Source organism: Cetorhinus maximus, unplaced genomic scaffold, assembly GCF_964194155.1.
Source record: "Cetorhinus maximus unplaced genomic scaffold, sCetMax3.hap1.1 HAP1_SCAFFOLD_323, whole genome shotgun sequence".
Lineage (NCBI taxonomy): Eukaryota > Metazoa > Chordata > Chondrichthyes > Lamniformes > Cetorhinidae > Cetorhinus > Cetorhinus maximus.
The window spans coordinates 6,212-31,173 of NW_027596273.1; the positions used below are offsets into that span (position 1 = coordinate 6,212).

The window sequence follows — 24,962 nt, forward strand, 5'->3', positions numbered from 1 at the left end:
TCATCTCTGTCTTAAATGAGCGATCCCTTATTTTTAAACAGTGACCCCTAGTTCTAAATTCTCCCACAAGACGAAAGATCCTCACCACATCCACCCTGTCAAGACCCCTCAGGATCTGAAAGATTTCAATCAAGTCGCCTCTTAACCTTCTAAACTCCAGCGGATGTAGGCCTAGCCTGCCACCTTTCCTCACAAGACAAGCCGCCCATTCTTGGTATTAGTTCAGTAAGCCTTCTCTGAACTGCTTCTAACGCATTTACATTTTCCTTAAATAAGGAGGCCAATACTCTACACTGTACTCCTGATATCACTGTCCTGTACAACTGAAGTATAACCTTCTTATTTCAATTCCCCCTCACAGCAAATGATAACATTCTATTAGCTTTCCTAATTACTTGTGCCTAAACAGTTCAGCATTTTTCAATTTCTGTCAGACCTTCTTAATAGCTTTGCACATCTGGAAAGTATTCTCCCATGTTCTATCTTTGTTACCCTGACGTGTCTAAATCTCTTCACAGCCGAGATACTCCTCCCCACAGTTTACATTTCCACCGCTTCCATCAGCTAATCTTTATCCACAGGCACCAGCAGGGATCGAACTCACAGCATCTGGGTTGATAAGTCCACTATTTTAACCACGGGTTACGCCAACCGCGCCAGAAAGGTTAAGGTCCTCTTCCAACTCTTAAACCTACTGGTATTCTCTGTGCCATTTACTATGAAGATGCATAACGAAAGTGAGTAAAGTTTATGATGGTAAAAATGCATTCATCTCCCTCAGGGAACTGAATCATATTGACACACGCAGAGGAACACACACAGACATAGACACCGATAGTGACAGCGGCCTAAGGAGAGACAAACATCCAGAAATCAAGGATGTCACCAAATTGGCTCCGTTTTTGTTCCATTTCCAACTGCAAATTTGGTGAATGCCGACAGATGAACGGAAATGAAAAATACAGGGAAGCGTTTGAAAGGTTTTTTTAGTCCATTTAATGGATAATCATTTACTGTAACTCATTCTTAAAACCAGAACTGTGAGAAATGTAAACTAATAAATGTAGATTGCAGGTTCAAAATGTTGGATTTTCACCTGTACCAGGAAACTCTAAAGGGTTTCAAACCCATTACATAAGCAAGTCAGTTCCGTACATCGTCGCCATGTACCTTTTAATGTTCTGTACATAAAAGGACAGAGTGGTTACAGAAGGGAATGAAGAAATGCAGCCCCATCTATTCCTCGCTGTCCTACAATTTCTGCTGCCTCTCCTCGATCTTTCCGCCAGAATGGAGCACTGCACACGGAGCGCACACAGTGGGGACATGATTGAGGTGCATAAAATTATGAGGGGCATAATAGGGCACACAGGAACGAACTTTTCCCCTTGGTGGACGGATTTTAAGGTAAAGGGTAGGAAGTTTAGAGGGGATGCGAGGAAGAATTTTCTCACCCAGAGGGTGGTGGGAATCTGGAACTCACTGCCTGAAAGGGTGGTAGAGGCAGAAACCCTCATAACATTTAAGAAGTATTTGGATGTGCACTTGCGATGCCATGGTATACAAGGCTATGGGCCTAGTGCTGGAAAATGGGATTAGAATAGTTAGGTATTTGTTTGACCGGCGCAGACTCGATGGGCCGAATGGCCTTTCTCTGTGCTGCAGCCCTCTCCAACTCAATGACTGAAGGGTGTGGCAAAATTGATTCGAAATACGGACAGTCTGAAACTCTGGCAGCGATGGGATTTCAAGCCACGCCTCCATAGAGTCTGAAACTTAAATCCAGCGCCTTAGACCGCTCGGCCACTGCGACGTCTAAAATTGTCATTGCCTTGACTGGAAATTTCAAACGCCATCCACTTTGTAACGCTCAGTAACTGAACGGCCTCCAATGTAAAAACATACGGAAAGAAACAATCTCTTCTTGCATCTTCCCAACCTGCTTTTTCTCCCTGAACCTTTTTATTATGAAGCTACACAACTAATGTGAATGAAGTTTGCGATGGTAAAATGCGTCCACCCCCTCGTGGAACTGAACCGAATTGATATCTTCCAGATCCGAACCATTGGCTGTGCAACATAGAAGCCCCTTTAAAATTGTAACCTTAATTTTCTGTTTCCTCTCCTCTCCGACGAAAATGAATCACTTCACACTTCCAGACATGAAATTTCAGCTGCCACTTGTCCGTCGAAATGGATTTGTTGAAGAACCCGAAAGGAGAACCGACTCAAACTTGACAATCAGACACATAGACACAAGAACAAAGAAGAAAAGTACAGCACAGGAACAGGCCCTTCGGCCCTCCAAGCCTGCGCCAATCATATTGCCTGTCAAACTAAGACATTTTGCACTTCCAGGGTCCATATCCCTCTATTCCCATCCTATTCATGTATTTGTCAAGTTGCCTCTTAAACACTACTATCGTACCTGCTTCCACCACCTCCTCTGGCAGCGAATTCCAGACACTCACTACCCTCTGCGTAAAAAACTTGCCCCGCACATCTCCTCTAAAGTTTTCTCCTCTCACCTTAAATCTATGCCCCTAGTAATTGACTCTTCCACCCTGGGGAAAAAGCTTCTGACTATCTACTCTGTCCATGCCACTCATAATTTTGTAAACTTCTATCAAGTCATCCCTCAATCTCCGTCACTCTAGTGAGAACAATTCGAGTTTCTCCAACCTCTGCTCATAGGTAATAACCTCCAGACCAGGCAGCATCCTGGTAAACCTCCAAGTGTGGCCCAACCAAGGTTCTACACAGCTGCAGCATGACTTCCCAGCTTTTATACTCAATACCCCTGCTGATGAAGGAAAGCATGCCATGTGCCTTCCTAACTACCTTATCCACCTGCGTTGCCACTTTCAGTGACCTGTGGACCTGTACACCAAGATCACTCTGCCCGTCAATGCACTTAAGGGTTCTGCCATTTACTGTATAATTCCTATCTGTATTAGACCTACCAAAATGCATTACCTCGCATTTGTCCGGATTAAACTCCATCTGCCAAGTCTCCAACCGATCTATATCCCATTGTATCCTTTGACAATCCTCTTCACTATCTGCAACTCCTCCAACCTTAGTGTCGTCTGCAAACTTACTAATTAGCCCAGTTACATTTTCCTCCAAATCATTTACGCATGCTACAAACAGCAAAGGTCCCAGCACTGATCACTGCAGAACTCCACTAGTCACAGCTCTCCATTCAGAAAAGCATCCTTCCACTGCTACCCTCGAGTGTGTGCGCGCAAACACTCACACACACCATTTTGTGTTGAGCTGGTTTCAGTTGTGCCTGTTAACCAGAAGATAGATTTTTAATTGGATACCATTAGGATCCTGCAGCAGTCAATTCGACTGAGGAGACAGTTCTAGATTCTGTCTGACACCATCAGTGGGTCAGGTGGAAGCTAAATAGAAAATCCTGCAGGGAAAATAATCCTTAACATTAAAAATCTATCTGAGCAATTGTCTCAGTGCTACACCAGTGTGAATTAGTAAACTTTTAACACAACAGGGTTTGTCACTAAGTAGTGTGCAGTGCAGTACAGTGCACTAATGCTCACCTTTAGTCTTGCCCCTCAATCCCAGTTAATCTGGGAGATTGTTACAAGATTCACCCCATCCTTTCGACACAAATATTACCCACATAACACTGGAGTCATTAGAAATTGATGTGTGCTTCCCACACACTGTCCTTTTAAATATACTTCACTCCTACCAGCCTTTAATGATCAAAAACATAACAGGGTTAATAGCTGCTGATAGCTGTCAATGAGATTAAATTAATGCTTGAAATGATTAAATCTTCACATGCAAAATATATTTTGTTTTATTCTTTGATGGGATGTTGGTGTCACTGGCAAGGCCAACATTTGTTACCCAACCTTAACTGCCCTTGAACAGAGTGGCTTCCTCAGTAATTTCAGAGGGCAGTTAAGGGTTAATCACATTGCTGTGGGTCTGGCCTCACATGTAGGCCAGACCAGGTGAGGATAGCAGATTTCCCTCCATAAAGGACATTAGTGAAGCAGATGGGTTTTTACAACAATCAATGATAGTTTCATGGACACCATCACTGAGACCAGATTTCAATTGCAGATTTTGAATATCATCATGAGGTTAGAAGCCTGGTCAATATGCTCAGGTTCTGAAGGTGAAATCCGCAATCTAGAGATCCTGAAATCAGTGTTGTCACTGTAACCAAGCTGCTACTGAAATGTTTAAGGAGCTAAGGTGACATTTTGCATCTACAGTTTGACCATAACATTGGTTAATACCGTTACTGTTAAACTTCCAGATAAAATCACAAACAGCAACTTCAAGCAGAAGGAGCAGAATAAACGAACTGGAGAGAAACACGAGAGCCCACAGGCGAGTACCACATAGAGCAGGTTCACACACCCGGGGACAGGGTGGGTTGCCGCGTCTGGGGGTGGGGCGGGTTCACACACCCAAGGCTCACCGGGAATGATCAGAATAAGGAAACCGTCCAGAAAACTACCAACAGGAATCTTCAGCTGAACACATCACTCATTCTTAAAGGGACCAAAGGGGTCCTGACACTGTGAAGTTAAAGGGGCAGAAACAGCTTCAGCCTTCTCTCTGTTACCTTTCTGATAGTTAAAGGCTGGTAGGAGTGAGGTATATTTAAAAGGACAGTGTGTGGGAAGCACACATCAATAAAACTGGGAATTCTTGGACATACGCTGCAGGTCGTTCTTTTTCTGGGAATCAACCTGTTGTATTATTGTCCCAGCAGTTAACAGTCTCCTGTGAACTCCTCCAGCTTCTAGTTTAATGCAGATTTTAACCCAATAAATTTCAGCATGTTTCGATTCAGCGACTCGGGACTGACACACAAACACGTTGAACCATTTTAGACTTATTAAGAACCATTTTCCGTCTGGAAACTTAAACCTGCTGTTTCACTTTCAGTCAGGAACAGATCACAATTTTACACCAATCTTTCATTTGGCAGCACGTTTCCAGCATTCACCGTTGTTCTTCCTGACTCTAAACCCAGTTGTAAAAGAGCCTTCTGTTCTGTGTCTAGGAGCTCTGAACCATGGAAGAGAGCAGCTGAGACACATTTCTTACACACCTCAGGATTCACCCACATGGGGATTGTGCAGTCAGTGAAGAAAGATGAGAAAAACCAAAGTGTTGTTTGGGGGTCCCTCACTGTGAACCTAATGGACTGTGTCCAGGCTGAAGTTTTGTTCCTACTGTAAGATCCTCCCCCAGATTGTCCTTTCTGACTCCAGTCAGGCGATGTTAAACACTCAAGTGGGGAAAAACAAAAATCTACAAACAAAGCTGATTTATGTCACATTTATTCAGAATATTGAACCTCATCAACAGGTCAGGACAGTCAGAATGAACATGGTTCAGTCCTGGTATGATTAACAGCATCAACAGGAGTAGAATCCAAACCTTGCAGTCGCTTGTGAACCCACTGTGTGTTCGCAGGTGTGATGACTGAGTGAATGCCTTTCCGCAGGCATTACAGGCGAACGGCCTCTCCCCACTGTGAACTCGCTGGTGTTACAGCAGATAGGATGAATGAGAAAATCTCTTCCCACACACAGAGCAGGTAAATGGCCTCTCCCCACTGTGAATGCTCTGGTGTGTCAGCAGGTTGGATAACTGAGTGAATCCCTTCCCACACACAGAGCAGGTGAACGGCCTCTCTCCAGTGTGTATTCGTTGGTGATTCAATAGGTTGGATGACCGAGTGAATCCCTTCCCACACACGGAGCAAGTGAATGGTCTCTCCTCAGTGTGAACCTGTTGGTGTGTCAGAAGGTTAGATGAACGGGTGAATCCCTTCCCACAGTCAGAGCAGGTGAACGGTCTATCCCCCGTGTGAAGTTGCTGGTGTATCAGAAGGTTGGATGAATTAATGAATCCCTTCCCACAGTCAGAGCAGGTGAACGGCCTCTCCCCAGTGTGAATTCGCTGGTGATTCAGTAGGGCAGACGGACGGCTGAATCCCTTCCCACAGTTGGTACAGGTGAATGGCCTCTCTCCAGTGTGAGTATATTGATGTGTTAGCAGATCCTTTTTGCTTTTAAAGCTCTTGTCACAGTCAGAACAATTAAAAAATTTGTTATCAGAGTGAACAAGTTGATGTGTTAGAAGGTGGGATGACTGAATGAATCCCTTCCCACACACGGAGCAGGTGAACGGCCTCTCCCCAGTGTGAATACGTTGATGTATCAGCAGATCTTTTCTGCATTTAAAACTCTTCTCACAGTTAGAACATGTAAACGGTCTCTTATCAGTGTGAACAAGTTGGTGTGTCACAATGTGGGATGACCGAGTGAAGTCCTTCCCACACACAGGGCAGGTGAATGGCCTCTCCTCAGTGTGAACTCGCTGGTGTGTCCGAAGGTTGTACAAATGGGTGAATCCCTTCCCACAGATAGAGCAGGTGAACGGTCTCTCCCCAGTATGACTGCGCCGATGAACTTCCAGTTGGGATGGGAAACTGAATCCCTTCCCACAGTCCATACATTTCCATGGTTTCTCCATGGTGTGGGGGTCCTTGTCTCTCTCCAGGTTGGACGCTTAGTTGAAGCCTTGTCCACACACAACACGTGAACAGTTTCTCCCCACTGTGAATGGTGCGATATTTTTGCAGACTGTGTAACTGCTTAAAGTTTTTTCCAAAGTCAATTCACTGGAACACTCTTACTCGAGTGTGTGTGTGTTGAGGCTTTTCCAGTCACACCGATGTTTGAAATCCTTTCCCAAAGACAGAATAGACAAACATTTCTCCTTCCACATTCAAAAGTTGATGATACTCAGGTCCTGATGAATTCAGTGCCTCTGACAGATCTTGATGTGATGTTTGCTTTGCGTTTTCTGTCTGCCAGTCACCTCCGTTTAATACCCTGTAAAACGAGTTTACAAAAGTCATCACTATAAATCCAGGACTGAAATTCAGAACAGAGTTTCTATGGAACATTTATTCCTCTCTTGTTCCCCCAAAGCTGTAAATCCCCGTCCCACACACTCTCCCTCCTCCCTGGGCTGAAATCCAAACCCATCTCACCATCTCCACCATTTCTTTCCTCCACTCCCAGTTTTCTCCCTCCCTCTCCTCTGCCTGGGTTCAGTTCTCCAGCTCCTGTGTCTCTGATTCAGGGTCTCAGGCGGGACCCCAGCTGCCGTCGGGCGGGATACAGGAGGGGGGACCCTCCCGGGTGGGTCTTACCCGGACCATGAGTCCGTCCCCCCAGTTTCTGAGCCCCCGGGCGGCCCGCGGTCTCCCCATAGTTTCTGAATCTCCCGCTCCGGAGCCTCTTCCCCTGAAGCCGGCGCTGTCACCGGGAAGAAGCCCCGGAGCTGCAAACACGGGTCATGGAGGCTGTGATCCGGGATTGCGGCCTACACCGGGTGTTTCTGGATCCTCCCCACCCCGGCTCCCAGAACCGCTCCTCCCTCCGCCTCAGCGAATCTCACCCGCCTCTCCCGCACTCCCAGGGCTCTGAGCAAACTGACACTGCGCATGCTCCAGGTATCATCAGCATTGCGCCTGCGCGTTGGGCTCCTGCACAGTGACTAGGGCACTTTCACACACGCAGGAGATTGTGGGTATCGGCAGTGCCATTGAAACAAAAAATAGAGAACGAAAACAATTTTCTGATACCCAATTGTGAACAAATAAAAAGAAAAATCACACGCAAATCCTAGTAAATGGGTGGTCTGCCATGTTCCATTTCTAGAAGTGATTTAAACATATTTCAAGCCAGCTCAAACGTGTTAAGGGCAAGTCATGTTCAACTAACTTGCTGTAAATTCTTTACAAATGCCCATTCCCTTTCCTTCTGCTGTATAATGGAAGTTCCGTGCATTGGTGTTTCTTTATCATTTGGTTCTGATCTTTATTGATTGGTCTACGGTCAAAGTTTCAATCCCATAACCACAAAGTAATCACAAAAAAAATATTTTCCACTCACAATTACCCAGCACCCCAGCAGCTGGGATTCTGCATTGCGACTGGATGAGCTCCTGCTCACAGATTCTGCCTCCGACAAAGGTTGTTCTTGTAGTGGCTGTCCCTGTGGTTGATTTTTTGCGGGTTTTTCTGGGATAAAATTGCCCATTGCCCCCGTACAGTTGGAACCCTGGTTCTGAAATACTGTCCGTATGATTTTAAGGCTTCCTGGAATAATGCACCGATGGAAATCTGCAATAATCCATGGTCCCATCTGAGTTGCAGATTTTAATGTGATTGTCCAATCTAGAAAAAATATCATTTCACCCCTTTAAACCTGATTCAGCTGATCCCCTCCACACATACTGCAAAAGATTATCTTTGAGATCAGCTGTTCCTTTATAGTCTGTAAGAAATACAAAAAATTCTGGAAAAATTCAGCAGGTCTGACAGCATCTGTGGAAAGAAACACAGAGTTAATGTTTCGAGTCCGTATGACTCTTCTTCAGAGTCTGTGTTATTCTGAATTATGACATTGAACCTGTCCTAACCCTTCTGCCAGTTCACTTATTGGAAACAGGGACTCTCCTTGTTTTAATGTTAACACTCCATGTCTCCCCAGTTATTCATTTAAGTCAGCCCATGAATTGTTTGAGCATTGTTTCATCATGTTCCCACATTTCATTAACAAATGTTGAAACGTATGCTTCACACCCACAGGGTTTCATCTGTTTAAAGCCACAAACAGAAAGGTCCAGTTTTCTCCTGGAGGTTGAGACAAATCAGCTTTCAAAATGATGCAGGGTTTCAGCCAATGAGGGACATCCGGATTCAGCCCCCCCTCATTCACTCCGATTGGTTGGAGGATCACACGCGCACGATCGGAACTCCAGCTCCGCCCCCTCTTCCTATTGGTCCGGAGTTTCCGTCAATCCAACGGGCACGGTGATCTGGAGCATGCGCAGTGTGTGTAATGACGGTGGATGGAGGCTTGTTTGTCGGATCCACAGGAGGTAAGATAAAGAGCGGAGTGGAGGGAAAAATAGAGCCGGTGGGTGGATGGGGAGGGTTCGTAAGCACTCGATGCGGCTCTTAACCCAAAATAAGAAACTATCTGTGGGGCGAAGGCTGCGGGATCACGTCTCCAGCAAAAGGCCCAGGTTAACGACCGCCATCTTGAGCGGGGTTAATGTGTAGCATGGCGCATGCGCAGTCATCCCTGTCACCAGGAGGAGAGAATGTTGTGCATTTCTATCCTGGACTGACGGGGATGGGTTTTGGAAACTCCTTTTACAGGGGATTGGAAGGGGAGGATTTGCACACAGCAAACTCCAAGCAAAGATCACATTAAGATCTGACTCGAGTCACTCGATTCATCAGGACCTGGATATTATCAGTCTTTGAGTTCCATGTCATTAACACTCAATGTGTGAAATTTCTTCCTCACATTCCCCCTGTAGATCTTACCCTAAATCTTAAATCCGTGTCTGTGATACTTTTATGATTAGCTAATACCTTATGTTTTTTTCATTCATTCATAGGATGTGGGCTTTGCTGGATGGGCCAGCATTTATTGCCCATCCCTAGTTTCCTTTGAGAAGGTGGTAGTGAGCTGGCCCTTCTAGGTGGTGGAGGTTCAGGGTTTTGAGTTTCTGTCAAAATTCTGGTTGAGTTGTAATCCCTCTTTTTCAACAGTTCCCTCTCCCACCCCAACCCTTCTCTCTCTTCCTGTCTTCTTCCATCTAGGCCTGTGCCTTGTGTAGGCCCAGACTGGGTGGCAGATTCCCTTCCCTGAAGGACATCAGTGAACCAGTTGGGTTTTTATGACAATCCAGCAGTTTTCATGCTCACTTTTCCCTGGTGTCGGCCCCACAAATTACCAGATTCATTCAACTCAATTTCACAACCTGTTTTTGTGGATTCTCTCTCACTCCCTTTTCTCTGTTTTAAATCAATTTCACAGGGTATTAGAAGGGGAGGATTTGCAGTTGGGAAACTGAAACCAAACATCACATCAGAATCTGACAGAGTTGCCCAGTTTATCGTCACCCAGATATCATCGGAAGTTGAACATGGAAGGAAAAAGCACCGTTCACAGTGGGGAGAAACCGTACACGTGTTCTGTGTGTGGACGAGGCTTCAACCGATCATCTAATCTGTTGAAACATAAATGCAGTCACAACAGGGAGAAACTGTGGAAATGTGGGGACTGTGGGAAGGGATTTAATTACCCATCAGAGCTGGAAAATCATCAACGAATTCACACTGGGGAGAGGCCATTCACCTGCCCTGAGTGTAGGAAGGGATTTACTTGTTCGTCCAGCCTGCTGAAACATCGGCGAGTTCACACTGGGGAGAGGCCGTTCACCTGCTCCGAGTGTGGGAAGGGATTTGCTCGCTCATCCACCCTGCTGACACACCAGCGAGTTCACACTGACGAGAGACCTTTCAAATGTCCAGACTGCGGGAAGTGCTTTAAAAGTCCCCGGGAACTGACTGCCCATCAACGTGTTCACACTGATGAGAGGCCATTCAGGTGCTCGCACTGTGGGACTGGGTTCAAGACATTATTTCACCTCACTGTTCACCAGCGAATTCACACTGGGGAGAGCCCATTCACCTGCTCCAAGTGTGGGAAGGGATTTGCTAACGCATCCACCCTGCTGAATCACCAGAGTGTTCACACTGACGAGAGACCTTTCAAATGTCCAGACTGTGGGAAGTGCTTTAAAAGTTCCGGGGACCTGATGATCCATCAACGTGTTCACACCGATGAGAGACCGTTCAGGTGCTCTCACTGCGGGACTGGGTTCAGACAATCATCTCAACTCATTGTACACCAGCGAATTCACAATGGGGAGAGACCATTCACCTGCTCAGAGTGTGGGATGGGATTCACTCGCTTATCCATCCTGTTGACACACCAGCGCACGCACACTGGGGAGAGGCCATTCACCTGCTCTGAGTGTGGGAGGGGATTCACAACCACATCCTCCCTGCTGAGACACCGGCGAGTTCACACTGGGGAGAGGCCATTCAGCTGCCCCAAGTGTGGGAGGGGATTCACAACCACATCCTCCCTGCTGAGACACCGGCGAGTTCACACTGGGGAGAGGCCATTCACCTGCCCCGAGTGTGGGAAGGGATTCATAACCTCATCCAAACTGCTGAAACATCAGCGAGTTCACAAGTGATTGGGTTTTTCTGTTAATCGCATCCAGGACTGAACTGTGTCCATTTGGTCTGTTTCTGCTGATGTTAATAAACTCCAGTCCAATTGTAGGGGTTAATATTCTGGATAAAGTCAAATAAATCAGCTTTGTGTTAAACTTGCATCGTGTTGAGTCTTTTTAATATCTCTAACACAAATTAGTTCCTTTTGAAGTGCTCTCCCTCTCCTCTGTCTCCTTCATCCACAACTCCAACGAGTGTGAGGAGCTCATGGAGCTTCGTTGTCACTAAGATTGAGACAATCCGATCAACTGCTTCCCTCGTTCCACTGGCCCACTGGGCCAAACTCTTTCTAAAGCTCCCCCCTGCCCCTTGCCCTGAACCTGTGTTTTTCTCCAGTTTTGCCCCTCTCTCCCCTCTTGCCCTCTCAGAGCTCATCTTGTCAATGAGACCTGCCTTCTGCTGCCTTGACACTATTCTCACGAAACTGCTGACCATCCATTTTCTCCATGTTAGCTGATATTGTTAATGGTTCGTTCTCTTATCTGTCCCTCTTGCCTTAAAATCCACCACTAACACTCTCCTGAGAAGAAACAAACCTTTATCCCACCATCTTTACAACCTACCACCCCATCTCCAAACTCCCTTTTCTCTACAAAGTCCTTGAACTTGGTGTCCCCAAGGATCTATCCTTGGCCCCTCCTATTTCTCATCTACAGGCTGCCACTAGGCAACATCATCCAAAAGCACCATGTTAGTTTTCACATGTACACTGACAACGCCCAGCTCTACCTCACCACCATCCCTCTCCATTCCTTCACTGTTACTGAATTATCAAACTGCTTATCCGACACCAAGTACTGAATAAGCAGGAATTTTCTCCAATCAAAATTTGGGAAGACCAAAGCTATTGTCTTCAGTCACCACTTTGAATTGTCAAGGAACTATCAGATTTTTTTCTGATATTATTGTGGCATATTGTAAAGCAAGCTTATGGTTCTGTGTGTGTGGCTAATTTAATTAACTAAAGACAATTAGACTGCAAGGTTTAAATTATCAAAGGAGTGAGGTGTAAAAGAAGCATTTGAAATGGGGATAAGTGAGCTGGAATGAGGTCTCAGTGAATGAGGTGTGAAGGTAATTTACATGTTTAGATAAATGAAGGAGTTGTTTGATTTTCAAAGGGATGGTGTAATGTTTACAACTGACAAGATAAGTCAGGCAAAGTGATTGCATTTGTTTTTCCCAGAAGTGCTGGCCATAATAACAACGTGAAAGATTTTTGTATTCTGGGAAAAGTAACTTCGAAAGAGAAACAATGGGATTTACAAATCAAAAGGTATAAAATATATTTAAAGAAGGATGGAAGGTTGTGTGGGGTATGGCCTTGTGAGATCTTGAAAGGTGCAACGTGTGAAACAGACTTGGGGGGTGGGGAAAAGCCTCTAGCTACCCTCCAGAAGTTTGCTGTTCCAGTAACCAAGGTTGTGTTAAAAGCCTTTGGAATTCCACTGTCGAGTGGGTGCTTGTGGTAATAGTACTGAATGTCTTTATAAATTGGGAATCTATTTGGGTTGTTGCCTTAAAGGAAGTGTGTAGTTGGTAGTCTGGTTAAGTATGAACTTTGTGAAATGCTATAAGATTAAGTAACTGTAACCATGATTTTGTGTGTGTGTGTGTGTTTAAGTTTTTTCTTCTTTTGTTAATAAATACTTTAAATTAATCTTTAAAATCTCTGAAGGTGGCCATGAACTCATTACTTCTGACTTCAGTGCCATTACTCATTACTTCTGACTTCTTGTAATAAATGCAAATAGCAAAATTATTGTGATAGCGTAGCCAAGTCTCCTTTGTGGATTTGATCAGCCTGGCAAATTCTGTTCCATAACTGCCGTGTGCATCCCTCTCCCTGTTGGAGGCTCAACCACACTGTTCACAATCTTGGTGTCAGATTTAACCCCAAGATAAGTTTCTGACCACATATCCACACCATCACTAACACCAGATATTTCAATCTCCATAATGTCGCCTGTCTCCACCCCACCCCAGCTCACATGGGACACCTGCCTTTATTAGCCGAGACACAGAATATAAGAGCAGGGAGGTTATGTTGGAGTGTATACAATGTGAGTTAGGCCATAGCTGGAGTACTGTGTGCAATTCTGGTCACCAAACTATAGGAAGGATGTGCTTGCACTGGAGAGGGTGCAGAGGGGATTCACCAGGATGTTGCCTGGGCTGGAGCGTTTCAGCTATGAAGAGAGACTGGATAGGCGAGGGTTGTTTTCCTTCGAGCAGAGAAGGCTGAGGGGGGACCTGATAGAGGTGTACAAAATTATGAGGGGCATAGAATGGGTAGATAGGAAGAAACATTTTCCCTTAGCGGTGGTGTCAATAACCAGGGGGCATAGATTGAAAATAAAGGGCAGGGGGTTTAGAGGCGATTTGAGGAACCAACAAGCAATCTGATAATGAGCAGATAATCTGTATTTGTGATGTTGATTTGAGTGTGGAAGGGGATGTGTAAAGAGCTGGTCATTGTATAGAGATGTGAACCAAGGAAATGGTACCTGTGTGTAATAGTGACGCAGCCTTGTGTTCACACTCAGAACAATACACAGATATCCTTGTGGTTATGGTTTGAACAGGGCCAGATGACGAATGTGGTGACCAAGTTAAATATAAATATCTCCAGTGTAGCTGCAGCTTCTTAGATCAGAGCTGGGGAGAAGAGAGCTCCGAATCCACTGCATTATCTTCCCATGGAGAGGTTGTGCAGTCAGTAGTTTAGTGGGAATAGTGTCAATGGAGCAGGTGGTGTGTCTCATGGACAAGATGAGCTCTGAGAGGGCATGAGGGGAGGTGGGAGAGAAACTAGAGGAAGATGTGAGTTCAAAGCTCGGTGTAAGGGGAACTTTAGGGGAGGTTTGGCCCAGTAGGTTAGGGGAAGGGAGGGAAACAACAGAGGCAGCTGGTTGGATTGTCTCAATTTTAGTGACAAAGAAGACCATGAGCTGCTCCTCCATGAGCACTTGTTGGGGGTGAGATGGAGGAGACAGGGGAGAGGGAGAGCAATTCAAAAGGAGCTAACATGTTAGAGATATTAAAATGACTCAACATATTGTGTAATTTAAAACAGAGCTGATTTATTTAACTTTTATCCAAAATATTAATCCCGATAACTGGGCTGGAGTTCATTTACATCAGCAGAAATAAACTAGGAACGTAGGTCAGTTCTAAGTGTGATTAACAGCAAAATTCAAGCACTGTAATTTTTTTTACTTATTTGTTCATGGGATGTGGGTGTCGCTGGTGTCACTGGCTGGGCCAGCATTTATTGCCCATCCCTAATTGCCCTTGAGAAGGTGCTGGTGAGCTGTCTTCTTGAATCACTGCAGTCCGTGTGGGATAGGTACACCCACAGTGCTGTTAGGAAGGGGGTTCCAGGATTTTCTTCCAGTGACAGTGAAGGAACGGCGATATAGTTCCAAGTCAGGATGGTGTGGGGCTTGGTGGGAAACATGAAGATGATGGCATTCTCATGCATCTTTGTGAACTCGCTGGTGTCTCAGCAGGGTGGATGAGTGAGCAAATCCCTTCTGACATACGGTGCAGGTGAATGGCCTCTCCCCAGTGTGAACTCGCTGGTGCTACAGCTGGTTGGATAATGTAGTGAATCCCTTTCCACACAAGGAGCAGGTGAACGGCCTCTCACCAGTATGAATGCGCTGGTGTGTCAGCAGGTTGGCTAACTGAGTGAATCCCTTCCCACACTCGGAGCAGGTGAATGGCCTCTCTCCAGTGTGAACTCGCTGGTGTACAGTGAGGTCAGATAATTGCCTGAACCCAGTATGGCACCGAGAGCACCTGAATGGCCTCTCATCAGTGTGAATACGTTGATGGCGCATCAGTTCACCAGAACTTTTATAGCACTTCCCACAGTCTGGGCATTTAAAAGGTTTCTCGTCAGAGTGAACTCGCTGGTGAGCCAATAGGTTGCATGACAGAGTGAATCCCTTCCCACACTCGGAGCAGGTGAACGGCTTCTCCCCGGTGTGACTGCGCCGATGAGATTCCAGCTGAACTGGAAAATTGAATCCTTTCCCACAATCCCCACATTTACACGGTTTCTCCTCAGTGTGACTGCGCTTGTGTCTCGACAGGTCAGATGATCGGTTGAAGCCTCGTCCACACACAGAACACGTGTACGGTTTCTCCCAACTGTGAACGGTGTTTTTTCCTTCCATGTTCAAAATCCGACAATATTCAGGTTACGATAAATTCTGCAACTTTGTTAGATCCTGAAGTGATGTTGGGTTTGAATTTCCTGACTGTAAATTCTTCCCCTCTAATACCCTGTGAAATTGATTTAAAACAGAGAAAAGGGAGTGAGTGAGAGAACCCACAAAGACACAAAGGCAGATTGTGAAATTGAGCTGAATGAATCTGGTAATTTGTGGGGCCGGCACTAGGGAAAAGTGACCATGAAAGCTGATGGATTGTCATAAAAACCCAACTGGTTCACTAATGTCCTTCAGGGAAAGGGATCCACCATCTCATCTGGATCTGGACTCTGGCTTCTAAGGGAGAACAGGCAGACATTGAGATGTGGGAGCATTAGGGGGCAAAGGAGAGGGATTTTATATATCCACAACTCAACCTAAACTTTGACAGAAACTTCCAAACCCTCAACTTCTACCATCTGGAAGAACCAGAGAAGCAGGTGTATGTGAAAACCATCACTTCCAAGTTCCCCTCCAAGTTGAAACTGTCGTGACTTGTCTGACTCCTAGTACTGGATGAACAGAAATTTCCTCCAGTTAAATATCGTGAAGACCAAAGACATTGTCTTCAGTCCCCGCTCTAAACTATTCCATAGCCACTGACTTCATTCCTCTCCCTGGCAACTGTCCCAGGCTGGACAAGACTGGGCACAATCTCAGTGTCATGTTTCCCACCTGCTGATCTCCTGACCACAGAACACCGCCTATTTCCATCTCAGTAATCTCACCTGCTTTGCCCCTGAGTCAGCTAATCTGCTTCTGAAACTCTCATCCATTCCACTCCCTAAATTTGAATATTCTAATTCATCCCACATTTAACCTCTCTGTAAAGCTGAGTTCATCCAAAACTCTGCTACCCTTCACTACTCTGCTCACTGAGCTACTTAGGCTCAGGTTGAGCAGTGCTTCAAATCTGAAAACTTTCATCTGTTTCCAAATCTCTCCAAAGCTTTGCTCACCCCTATTTCCGTCATCTCCTCCAGCCCCACAGCCCTCTGAGATCTCTGTGCTCATCTAATTCCGGTCTCTTCAGCATCCCCATTTTCAGTTCCTTCAGTGTTTGTGGCTGGGCCAAAGGCAAAAACTCACAATATCCCTCATGAAATCTCTCCACCTCTGTAACTTACTTTCCTCATTAAGACACTCCTTCAAACCTACCTCTTTGACCAAACTTTTGACTTTCTTCCCTGATATCTGTGTGTGTCTCGGTGTCAGATGTTGCTTTGTAAAACTCCCATAAAACACCCTGGAATGTTTGATTACATCAAAGGCGCTCTATAAATGAAAGTCAATGTTACAGACTTGGACACATATCACCGTTATAAATGTAAGTCAATGTTACAGACTAGGACACATATCACTGTTATAAATGTAAGTCAATGTTACAGACTGGAACACATATTACCGTTATAAATGTAATTCAATGTTACAGACTTGGACACATATTACCGTTATAAATGTAAGTCAATGTTACAGACTGGGACACACATCACCGTTATAAATGTAAGTCAGTGTTACAGACTTGGACACACATCACCGTTACAAATGTAAGTCAGTGTTACAGACTGGGACACACATCACCATTATAAATGTAAGTCAGTGTTATAGACTGGGACACACATCACTGTTATAAATATAAGTCAATGTTACAGACTGGGACACACATCACTGTTGCTTCATCACTGGATGAAGATCCTCTCAGTTTATACCTAACAGTTTTGCGGAAGCCCCTTCACCACACGGGCTGCAGCGGTTCAAGAACAAAACCCAGCATCAATTTCTCAACAAGCGACTGGGGATTGGCAATATGAGCTGCCTTGCTACTGACTCCTATAAGCCCATCATAAATTAAAAGTATCTGCCTGTGTGAAATGGATTAACAGCTCCTACAGGAATCCTTGTTCCTCCCGCTCCCGGCCGCTCCCATTCAGATTCCAGGAGCCGCGCTCACTCTCACGGAAGCTGCGCTCAGTCTGGAGCAACACTGCGCATGCTCCGCGCACGCAGGCGGCTTCCGGGGGCGGGGCCTTCCCACGCCTAGGCGTAACTGCCCTTCTGATGGAGATAGGGTGTATTCACTCTCGCGGAGCATTCTGGGTCTCCTTATCCGCCATCATTAAAAAAGCGTCTGGAGGGTGAGAAGTCTGTTCCAGTAATTTTGATACAATCCGTTGTTTACACCGAGAGGCCCGACACAGTTGATGTCAGTGACAGGTCCAGGTTAGCAGCCGCCATCTTTATAGGGATAAAAACAAAAAGCTAAAAGCTACTGCGGATGCTGGAAATCCAAAACAAAATAAAAACAGAATTACCTGGAAAAACTCAGCAAGTCTGGCAGCATCGGCGGAGAAGAAATCAGTCAACGTTTCGAGCCCTCATGGCCCTTCAGCAGAACTGAAGCATAGTTTCAACAAGGGAGAAATATAAATTGGTTTAAGGTGGGTGGGGGGGAAGAGACACATGTGCCATCGTTTGAAGGGCAATGTGCTGCTGGGTGCAAGCGCTGCCATCCTAACAACATAAGAATAAGAACATCAGAACTCGGAGCAGGAGTTGGCCTGTCGGCCCATTGAGCATGATGCACCATTCAATGAGACCATGGCTGATCTGATTGTGGTCTTAACTGCACTGCCCGCCCCTCATTTTGATGCTTAGATGAAAAATTTGTCTAACTCGGTCTCAATTAGTCATTTGGTAGTAAAGAACTTGAGTGTTGCTGAAAAAAAGAGACATGTGGAAGCTTTTCGTCTTGTACTCATCGGGGCACTTCGCAAGAATACCAATGTAAGGAAAAACAACCATATATACTGTATGTAAAGAGAATGCTGATTGGTTGGCGAGTGGACTCTGATTGATAGAGGCTTGCTATGCAAAATGCACTAGTAATGGTGCCTGACAGTTAACTGCCAAGCATTGTTTGAAATTTGAACCAGACAGTTTGACCCTGATTGGTCAAGGCATTGTCCTGAGGAATGAGTCAGCAAATGGCTGTCACTTATTTTGTTTAGCTGAAACAGGCGCAATGTGTGTATATGTTTTTTCTGTCTGCAAAGAACTGAGCCCTATTAATATATGTATCTTTCAGTACATGCAAATGCACCACACTGCAAGCCCAACTGAGAATCTTAAATTGGTTGTCAATGTAATTTTTAGCACACTGACGATTATTTAGCAAATGTTGTCCAATCACGGAATCACATCTAATATTGGACACTGTTTTGAGCTTTGCAAACACAGGCTGGTTGGGTATGGTCTGTTTGCAATGTTTGGCAGTTAACTGTCAGTCACTATCACTGGTGCATTCTCCATGGCAATGCCTCTACCAATCAGAGCCCACTTGCCAACCAATCAGCACTCGCTTTGCATACAGTATGTATAGTTGTTTTCTCCCTATATTGGTATTCTTGCCATTTGTCCTGTTCAGTACAAGGTGAAAAGCTTCAACGTGTCCCTTTTTTTTTAGCAATACTCAACTTTGCATCTATTCAATAACCAGACCTCCACTCCTTGCTGGGGAAGAGAGTTCCACAGACTAATGGATGCCTGAGAGAAGAAATTTCTCCTCACCTCAGTCTTCCGCATCTCAGTCAAGTTTATTGAAAACCTTTATTTTTAAATGGTGCCTCCTTGTTCCATATTCCCCCATGAGGGGAAAAAGCTCTCTCAGGATCCACCCTGTTAAGTGCCCTCAGAATCTTACAGGTTTCAATAAGATCACCTCTCATTCTTCGAAACTCCAATGAATAGAGACCCACCTTGCTCAACCTTTCCTCATGAGGCAAAGCCTCTCATTCCAGGAATCAGCCTAGTGAACTTTCTCTGAACTGCTTCCAGTGCAAATATGTCCTTGCTTAAGTTATCTTGGACCAGGCAGCAGGAGGAGAGAATATTGTGAATTTCTATCCTGGACTGACAGTGATGGATTCTGGAACCCCTTTTACAGGGATTAGGAGGGGAGGATTTACACACAGCAAACTCAAATCAAGAGAAATGTTTGTCTCTTCTGAATTTATACCTGCATCTGACACTTATGACTTTTGTAATCTCCTTTTACAGAGAGCTAGAAGATTTGAAGTCTGTGAGATTTTTCTCTGACTCCAGTGCTTCTGATATCTTTCCAGCTGCAGGCTCCAGCAGGAGATTTTAAATTTGAAAACAGTGAAATTGTTTCAGGGGTGAGTATTATTGAACATTCATCGACAATTTAGAGCTCTTAGTGCTGCGCTGTCGTCCCATGGCTCTGGGGCTGGTGTGGCTCCTTTACTGTGGATCTGAATCCATGTCCATCCATTGCTCTGTTTCACCCTTACCCTTCACAATCACCTCTCTACCGTTGTATGGATCCCTCTGCCTCTAATGTTGGGTGTATTTTAACCATGTTTGGTATTTTACTGTTATTTTCACCAACTGTGTCTAAATGAGGTTCCACTGCTGCCCATCCCCCCAGCTATTCACTGCTGATTTACCAGCTTTATCTTCCCATGGCCAGGAATTGTTTTTCCTGCACTAGAGATCATTTCTCTCCCACTTCTGAGCTTATATTGACTGTCAAATTCTGCTTCATTTGTATTCCCCATAATTCATTCTGTACACCCTGAAATTTTAACTCTTTCTCTTTCCACAGTTACTGCCTGACCTGCTGAGTATTTCCAGCACTTGCTCTTTTTATTTCAGATTTCCAGCAGCTGCAATATTTTGGTTTGGTTTTATTGCAGGCATTTCTCACAGAACTGAGTCTGGGAACAGAGATGAACCAATTAAGAACGGATTTGTATTTGGGTGGGTGTTGATTGGAGAGGTTGGTCCCTGGCCTCCAGTGTTAGACTTTTTCATGCAGCCATAGAATGATTACAATACAGGAGGCCATTTATCCTGTCATTCCTGTGCTGGCTGTGTGCAACTGCAGATCAGCTAGTCCCACTCCCTGCCCTTTCCTCATAGCCCAGCTTTTTCTCTTCAGGTACTTATCCAATTTTATTTTCAAAGCCTTTGCTGTATCAGTTTGAGCTGGAGTGGAGATGGAGGAGAAGCTGCTGGGTTTAACCACAAGGACCCGGCAATTTCCAACGTGAAATTGTCAAAGGGAGGTAGGTTCTGGGGAAGATGAGGTTGCTGAGCAGACACTGGCCATGAAATGTAAAAGATCATTGTTTTAGGAAAAAATATTTCTGTAGATGCTTTTAATCTATTCTACAAATGCATACTTATAAAATCTATTCTGGGGATTTGGGCGTCACTAACAAGACCAGCAGCAGATATTTCCCATCCCCAGTTACCTGTGGAGAAGATGATGTTTGACCTTCTTGAACTGCTGCAGTCCGTGTGGTGAAGGTGCTCCCACAATGATGTTAGATAAGGAGTTACAGGTTATTCACCAGTGATGAAGAAGAAACAATGATATATATCCAAATCAATAACAACAATCTGTATTTATATTGCAACTTTAATGTAACAAAATGTTCCAAGGCATTTCCCAGAAATATTACAAAGCAACATTTGACACTGAGCCACATAAGGAGATATTTGGGCAGGTGACCAGAAGCTTTGTCAAAGAGGTAGGCTTTAAGGAGTATCTTAAAGGGGGAAATTGAGGTAGAGAGGCAGAGAGGTTTAGGGAGGAAATTCCAGAGCTTACGGCCTAGGCAACTGAAGGCACAGCCACCAAAGGTGGAACAGTTAAAATAGGAATGCTCAGGAGATTGGAATTAGATGAGCACAGATATCTCAGAGGGTCATGAGACTGATGGAGGTTACAGAGACAGGGAGGGGCCAAGGAGGAATTTGAAAATAAGGATGAGAAATTAAAAATTTAGATTCTTCTTAACCAAGAACCTTTGTCGGTCAGCGGGCACAGGAGTGATGGGCGAGGAAAACTTGGTGTGAGTAAACACAAGGGCAGCAGAGTTTTGGATAGCCTCAAGATTACAGAGAGGTTGAATGTGGGAGGCTGGCACGGAGTGCCTTAGGATAGTTAAGTCTAGAGGTAACAAAGGAATGGATGAGAGTTTCAGCAACAGGTGAGCTGAGACTAGGGCAGAGTTGGGCGAAGTTACTGAGGTGGAAACAGGCCGTCTGGGTGATGATGAGGATGTGTGGTTGTAAGCTTTTTTCATTACTTATTCATGGAATGTGGGGTTGCTGGCTAGGCCAGCATTTATTGCCCATCCCTGATTGCCCTTGTTTAGAGGGCAATTAAGAGCCAGTCACATTGCTGTGAGTCTGGAGTCACACGTAGGCCAGACCAGGTAAGGACAGCAGATTTCCTTCCCTAAAGGACATTAGTGAACCAGATGGGTTTTTTTTTGTAGTAAAAACCCATCTGGTTTACTACTGTCCTCTAGGGATGGAATTCTGCCGTCCTTGTACTGGTCTGGCCGACATGTGACTCCAGACCCACAGCAATGTGGTTGACTCTTAACTTAGGGATGGGCAATAAATGCTGGTCTAGCTAGCGATGCTCACATCCCATGAACGAATGATTTTAAAAAAGAGCTCATCTTGGGGTGAAGTATTACACTAAAGTTTTGAACAGTCTGGTTCAGCCTCAGACAGTTGCCAGGGAGAGAGATGAAGTCAGTTGTTAGGGAATGGAGTTTGTAGTAGGGACTGAAGACAACACTTTCAGTCTTCCCAGTATTTATATGAAAGAATTTTCTGTTCATTCATTACTGGATGTCAGACCAGTCAGGAGAGTGTGTGACTTCAAGGCGAACTTGGAGAGTTGGTGTTCACATACACCGGCTACCCTGGTCCTAGGTGCTGGAGGCTAGTGGTTCAGGAGATTTGTCAAAGTTATGGTCGAGTAGTAGGTATATAAAATCCCTCTCCTTCAACTGCTGCCTCTCCTACTTCTCTCTCTCTCTCTCCTTCCATAGAGACCAGAGTCTTGCATAGGCCCAGTCTGGGTGGAAGGTTCCATTAATAAGAACTAGGAGCAGGAGTAGGTTATTCAGTCCCTCGAGCCTGCCCCGCCATTCAATACGATCATGGCTGATCTCATTTCGGCCTCAACTCCCGCCCTCTCCCCATAACCATTCAACCCGTTACTAATTAAAAATCTGTCTATGTCCTCCTTAAATTTATTCAGTGTCCCGGCATCCACTGCACTCTGAGATAGTGAATTCCACAGATTCACGACTTTGAGAAAAGTAATTCCTCCTCATCTCTGATTTAAATCTACCACCCCTTAGCTTAAAACTATGGCCTCTTGTTCTAGAATGCCCCAGAAGAGGAAACATCCGCTCCACGTCTACTTTGTCTCTCCCCTTTAGCATCTTATATACCTCAATTAGATCTCCTCTCATCCTTCTAAACTCTAGCAAGTATAGGCCTAAACTGCTCAATCTCTCCTCATAAGACAAGTCCCGCATCTCTGGAATCAATCTCGTGAACCTCCTCTGAACTGCCTCCAATGCAACTACATCCTTCCTCAAGTAAGGGGACCAAAACTGTGTACAGTCCTCCAGGTGCAGTCTCACCAATGCCTTGTACAGTTGCAGCAATAATTCCCTATTTTTATACTCTATTCCCTTAGCAATAAATGCCAAAGTTCCATTTGCCTTCCTTATTACCTGCTGTACCTGCATACTAGCTTTCAGCAATTCATGCACGAGGACACCCAGACCCCTCTGCACTGAAGCATTCTGAAGTTTCTCTCCATTTAAATAATAATAATAAATAATAATAATTCCCTGAAGGACATTAGTGAGCCAGTTGGGTTTTTACGACAATCCAGCAGTTTTTATGGTCACTTTTCCCTGGTGCCGGCCCCACAAATTACCAGATTCATTCAGCTCCATTTCACAACCTGCCTTTGTGTTTCTGTGGGTTCTCCCTCACTCCCTTTTTTCTGTTTTACATCGATTTCACAGGATATTAGAAGGGGAGGATTTGCAGCCCAATTTATCATAATGTGAATGTCACCGGATTTTGAACACGGAAGGAGAAAGCACTGTTCACAGTGGAGAGAAACCGTACACGTGTTCTGTGTGTGGTCGAGGCTTCAGCCAATTATCTGACCGATCAGAACATAAATGCAGTCACAACAGGGAGAAGCCGTGGAAATGTGGGGACTGTGGGAAAGGATTTAATTACCCGTCTGACCTGAAAACTCATCGGCGCAGTCACACTGGGGAGAGGCCATTCACCTGCTCCGAGTGTGGGAAGGGATTCACTCAGTCCTCCCACCTGCTGATACATCAACGTGTTCACACTGATGAGAGGCCATTCAGATGCTCTCACTGTGGGATGCGTTTCAGGCGATCATCTGACCTCACTGTACACCAACGAGTTCACACTGGAGAGAGGCCGTTCATCTGCTCCAAGTGCGGGAAGGGATTCACTCGATCATCCAACTTGCTGATACACCAGCAAATTCACACTGGGGAGAGACCATTCACCTGCTCCGAGTGTGGGAAGGGATTCAATCATTCATCTGACCTGCTGCAACACCAGTGCGTTCACACTGGAGAGAGGCCATTCACCTGCTCTGAATGTGGGAAGGGGTTTACTTGTTCATCAGACCTGCTGACACACCAGCGAGTTCACACTGGGGAGAGACCATTCATATGCTCCAAGTGTGGGACAGGATTTGCTCGCTCATCCACATTACTGAGGCACCAGCGAATTCACACTGACGCGAGACCTTTTAAATGCCCAGTCTGTGGGAAGTGTTATAAAAGCTCCAAGGAACTGTTGTCTCATCAACGTGTTCACACGGATGAAAGACCATTCAGGTGCTCTCTCTGCGGGACTGGATTCAGTCAATCATCTGACCTCACTGTACACCAGCGAATTCACACTGGGGAGAGGCCATTCACCTGCACGGAGTGTGGGAAGGGATTCACTCAGTCATCCAATCTGCTCAGACACCAGCGAGTTCACACTGTGGAGCGACCGTTTAAATGCTCAGACTGTGGGAAGCGTTATAAAGGTTCCCAGGAACTGATGTCCCATCAACGTGTTCACGCTGACGAGAGACCATTCAGGTGCTCTCAATGCGGGATTGGATTTAAGCGATCATCTCAACTCACTGTACACCAGCGAATTCACACTGGGGAGAGACCGTTCAGCTGCACAGACTGTGGGAAGGGATTCACTCAGTCTTCCGCTCTTCTGAGACACCAGCGAGTTCACAAGTAATTACCGTGATTGGATTTTACAGCTGGTCACACCAGGACTGGGCCATGTTCTTTGGGGTCTGTTTTTGCTGATGTTCACAGAATCACAGAATTTTAACGGCACAAAAGGAGGCCATTCGGCCTATCGTGTCTGCACCAGCTCTGCAAATGAGCATCATGGCCTAGTGCCATTGCCCTGCCTTTTCCCTGTACCCTTGCACATTGTTTTGATCCAAATAACCATCTAATGCCTTCTTGAATGCCTCAGTTGAACCTGGCTCCACCGCACTTCCAGACAGTGCATTCCAGACCCGAACCACTCGTTGTGTGAAAAAGATTTTTCTCCTGTCCCACTCGCTTCATTTGTAAATCACTTTAAATCTGTGCCCTCTCGTTCTTGATCCTTTTACGAGTGGGAACAGCTTCTCCCCGTCTACTCTGTCC

At 45.3% G+C, this 24,962-nt stretch overlaps 2 protein-coding genes across 2 annotated transcripts in view; one reads left to right on the top strand and one right to left on the bottom strand.

Annotated features, from left to right (window-relative positions):
* Positions 1 to 5,327: 5,327 nt before the first annotated feature.
* On the bottom strand, positions 5,328 to 6,659 carry LOC144673279 (uncharacterized). Its single transcript, XM_078535193.1, has one exon. It carries the CDS (start codon positions 6,535 to 6,537, stop codon positions 5,548 to 5,550), a length of 990 nt encoding a protein of 329 aa, XP_078391319.1. The 5' UTR covers positions 6,538 to 6,659; the 3' UTR covers positions 5,328 to 5,547.
* Positions 6,660 to 9,990: 3,331 nt separating this feature from the next.
* LOC144673269 (uncharacterized) overlaps positions 9,991 to 24,962 on the top strand; it is a 36,277-nt gene continuing 21,305 nt past the window's right edge. The window contains 2 exon segments of the mRNA XM_078535184.1: positions 9,991 to 11,135; positions 23,361 to 24,536. Of these exon segments, the coding sequence (XP_078391310.1) occupies positions 10,018 to 11,135; positions 23,361 to 24,536 (2,294 nt within the window). The 5' untranslated portion in view covers positions 9,991 to 10,017.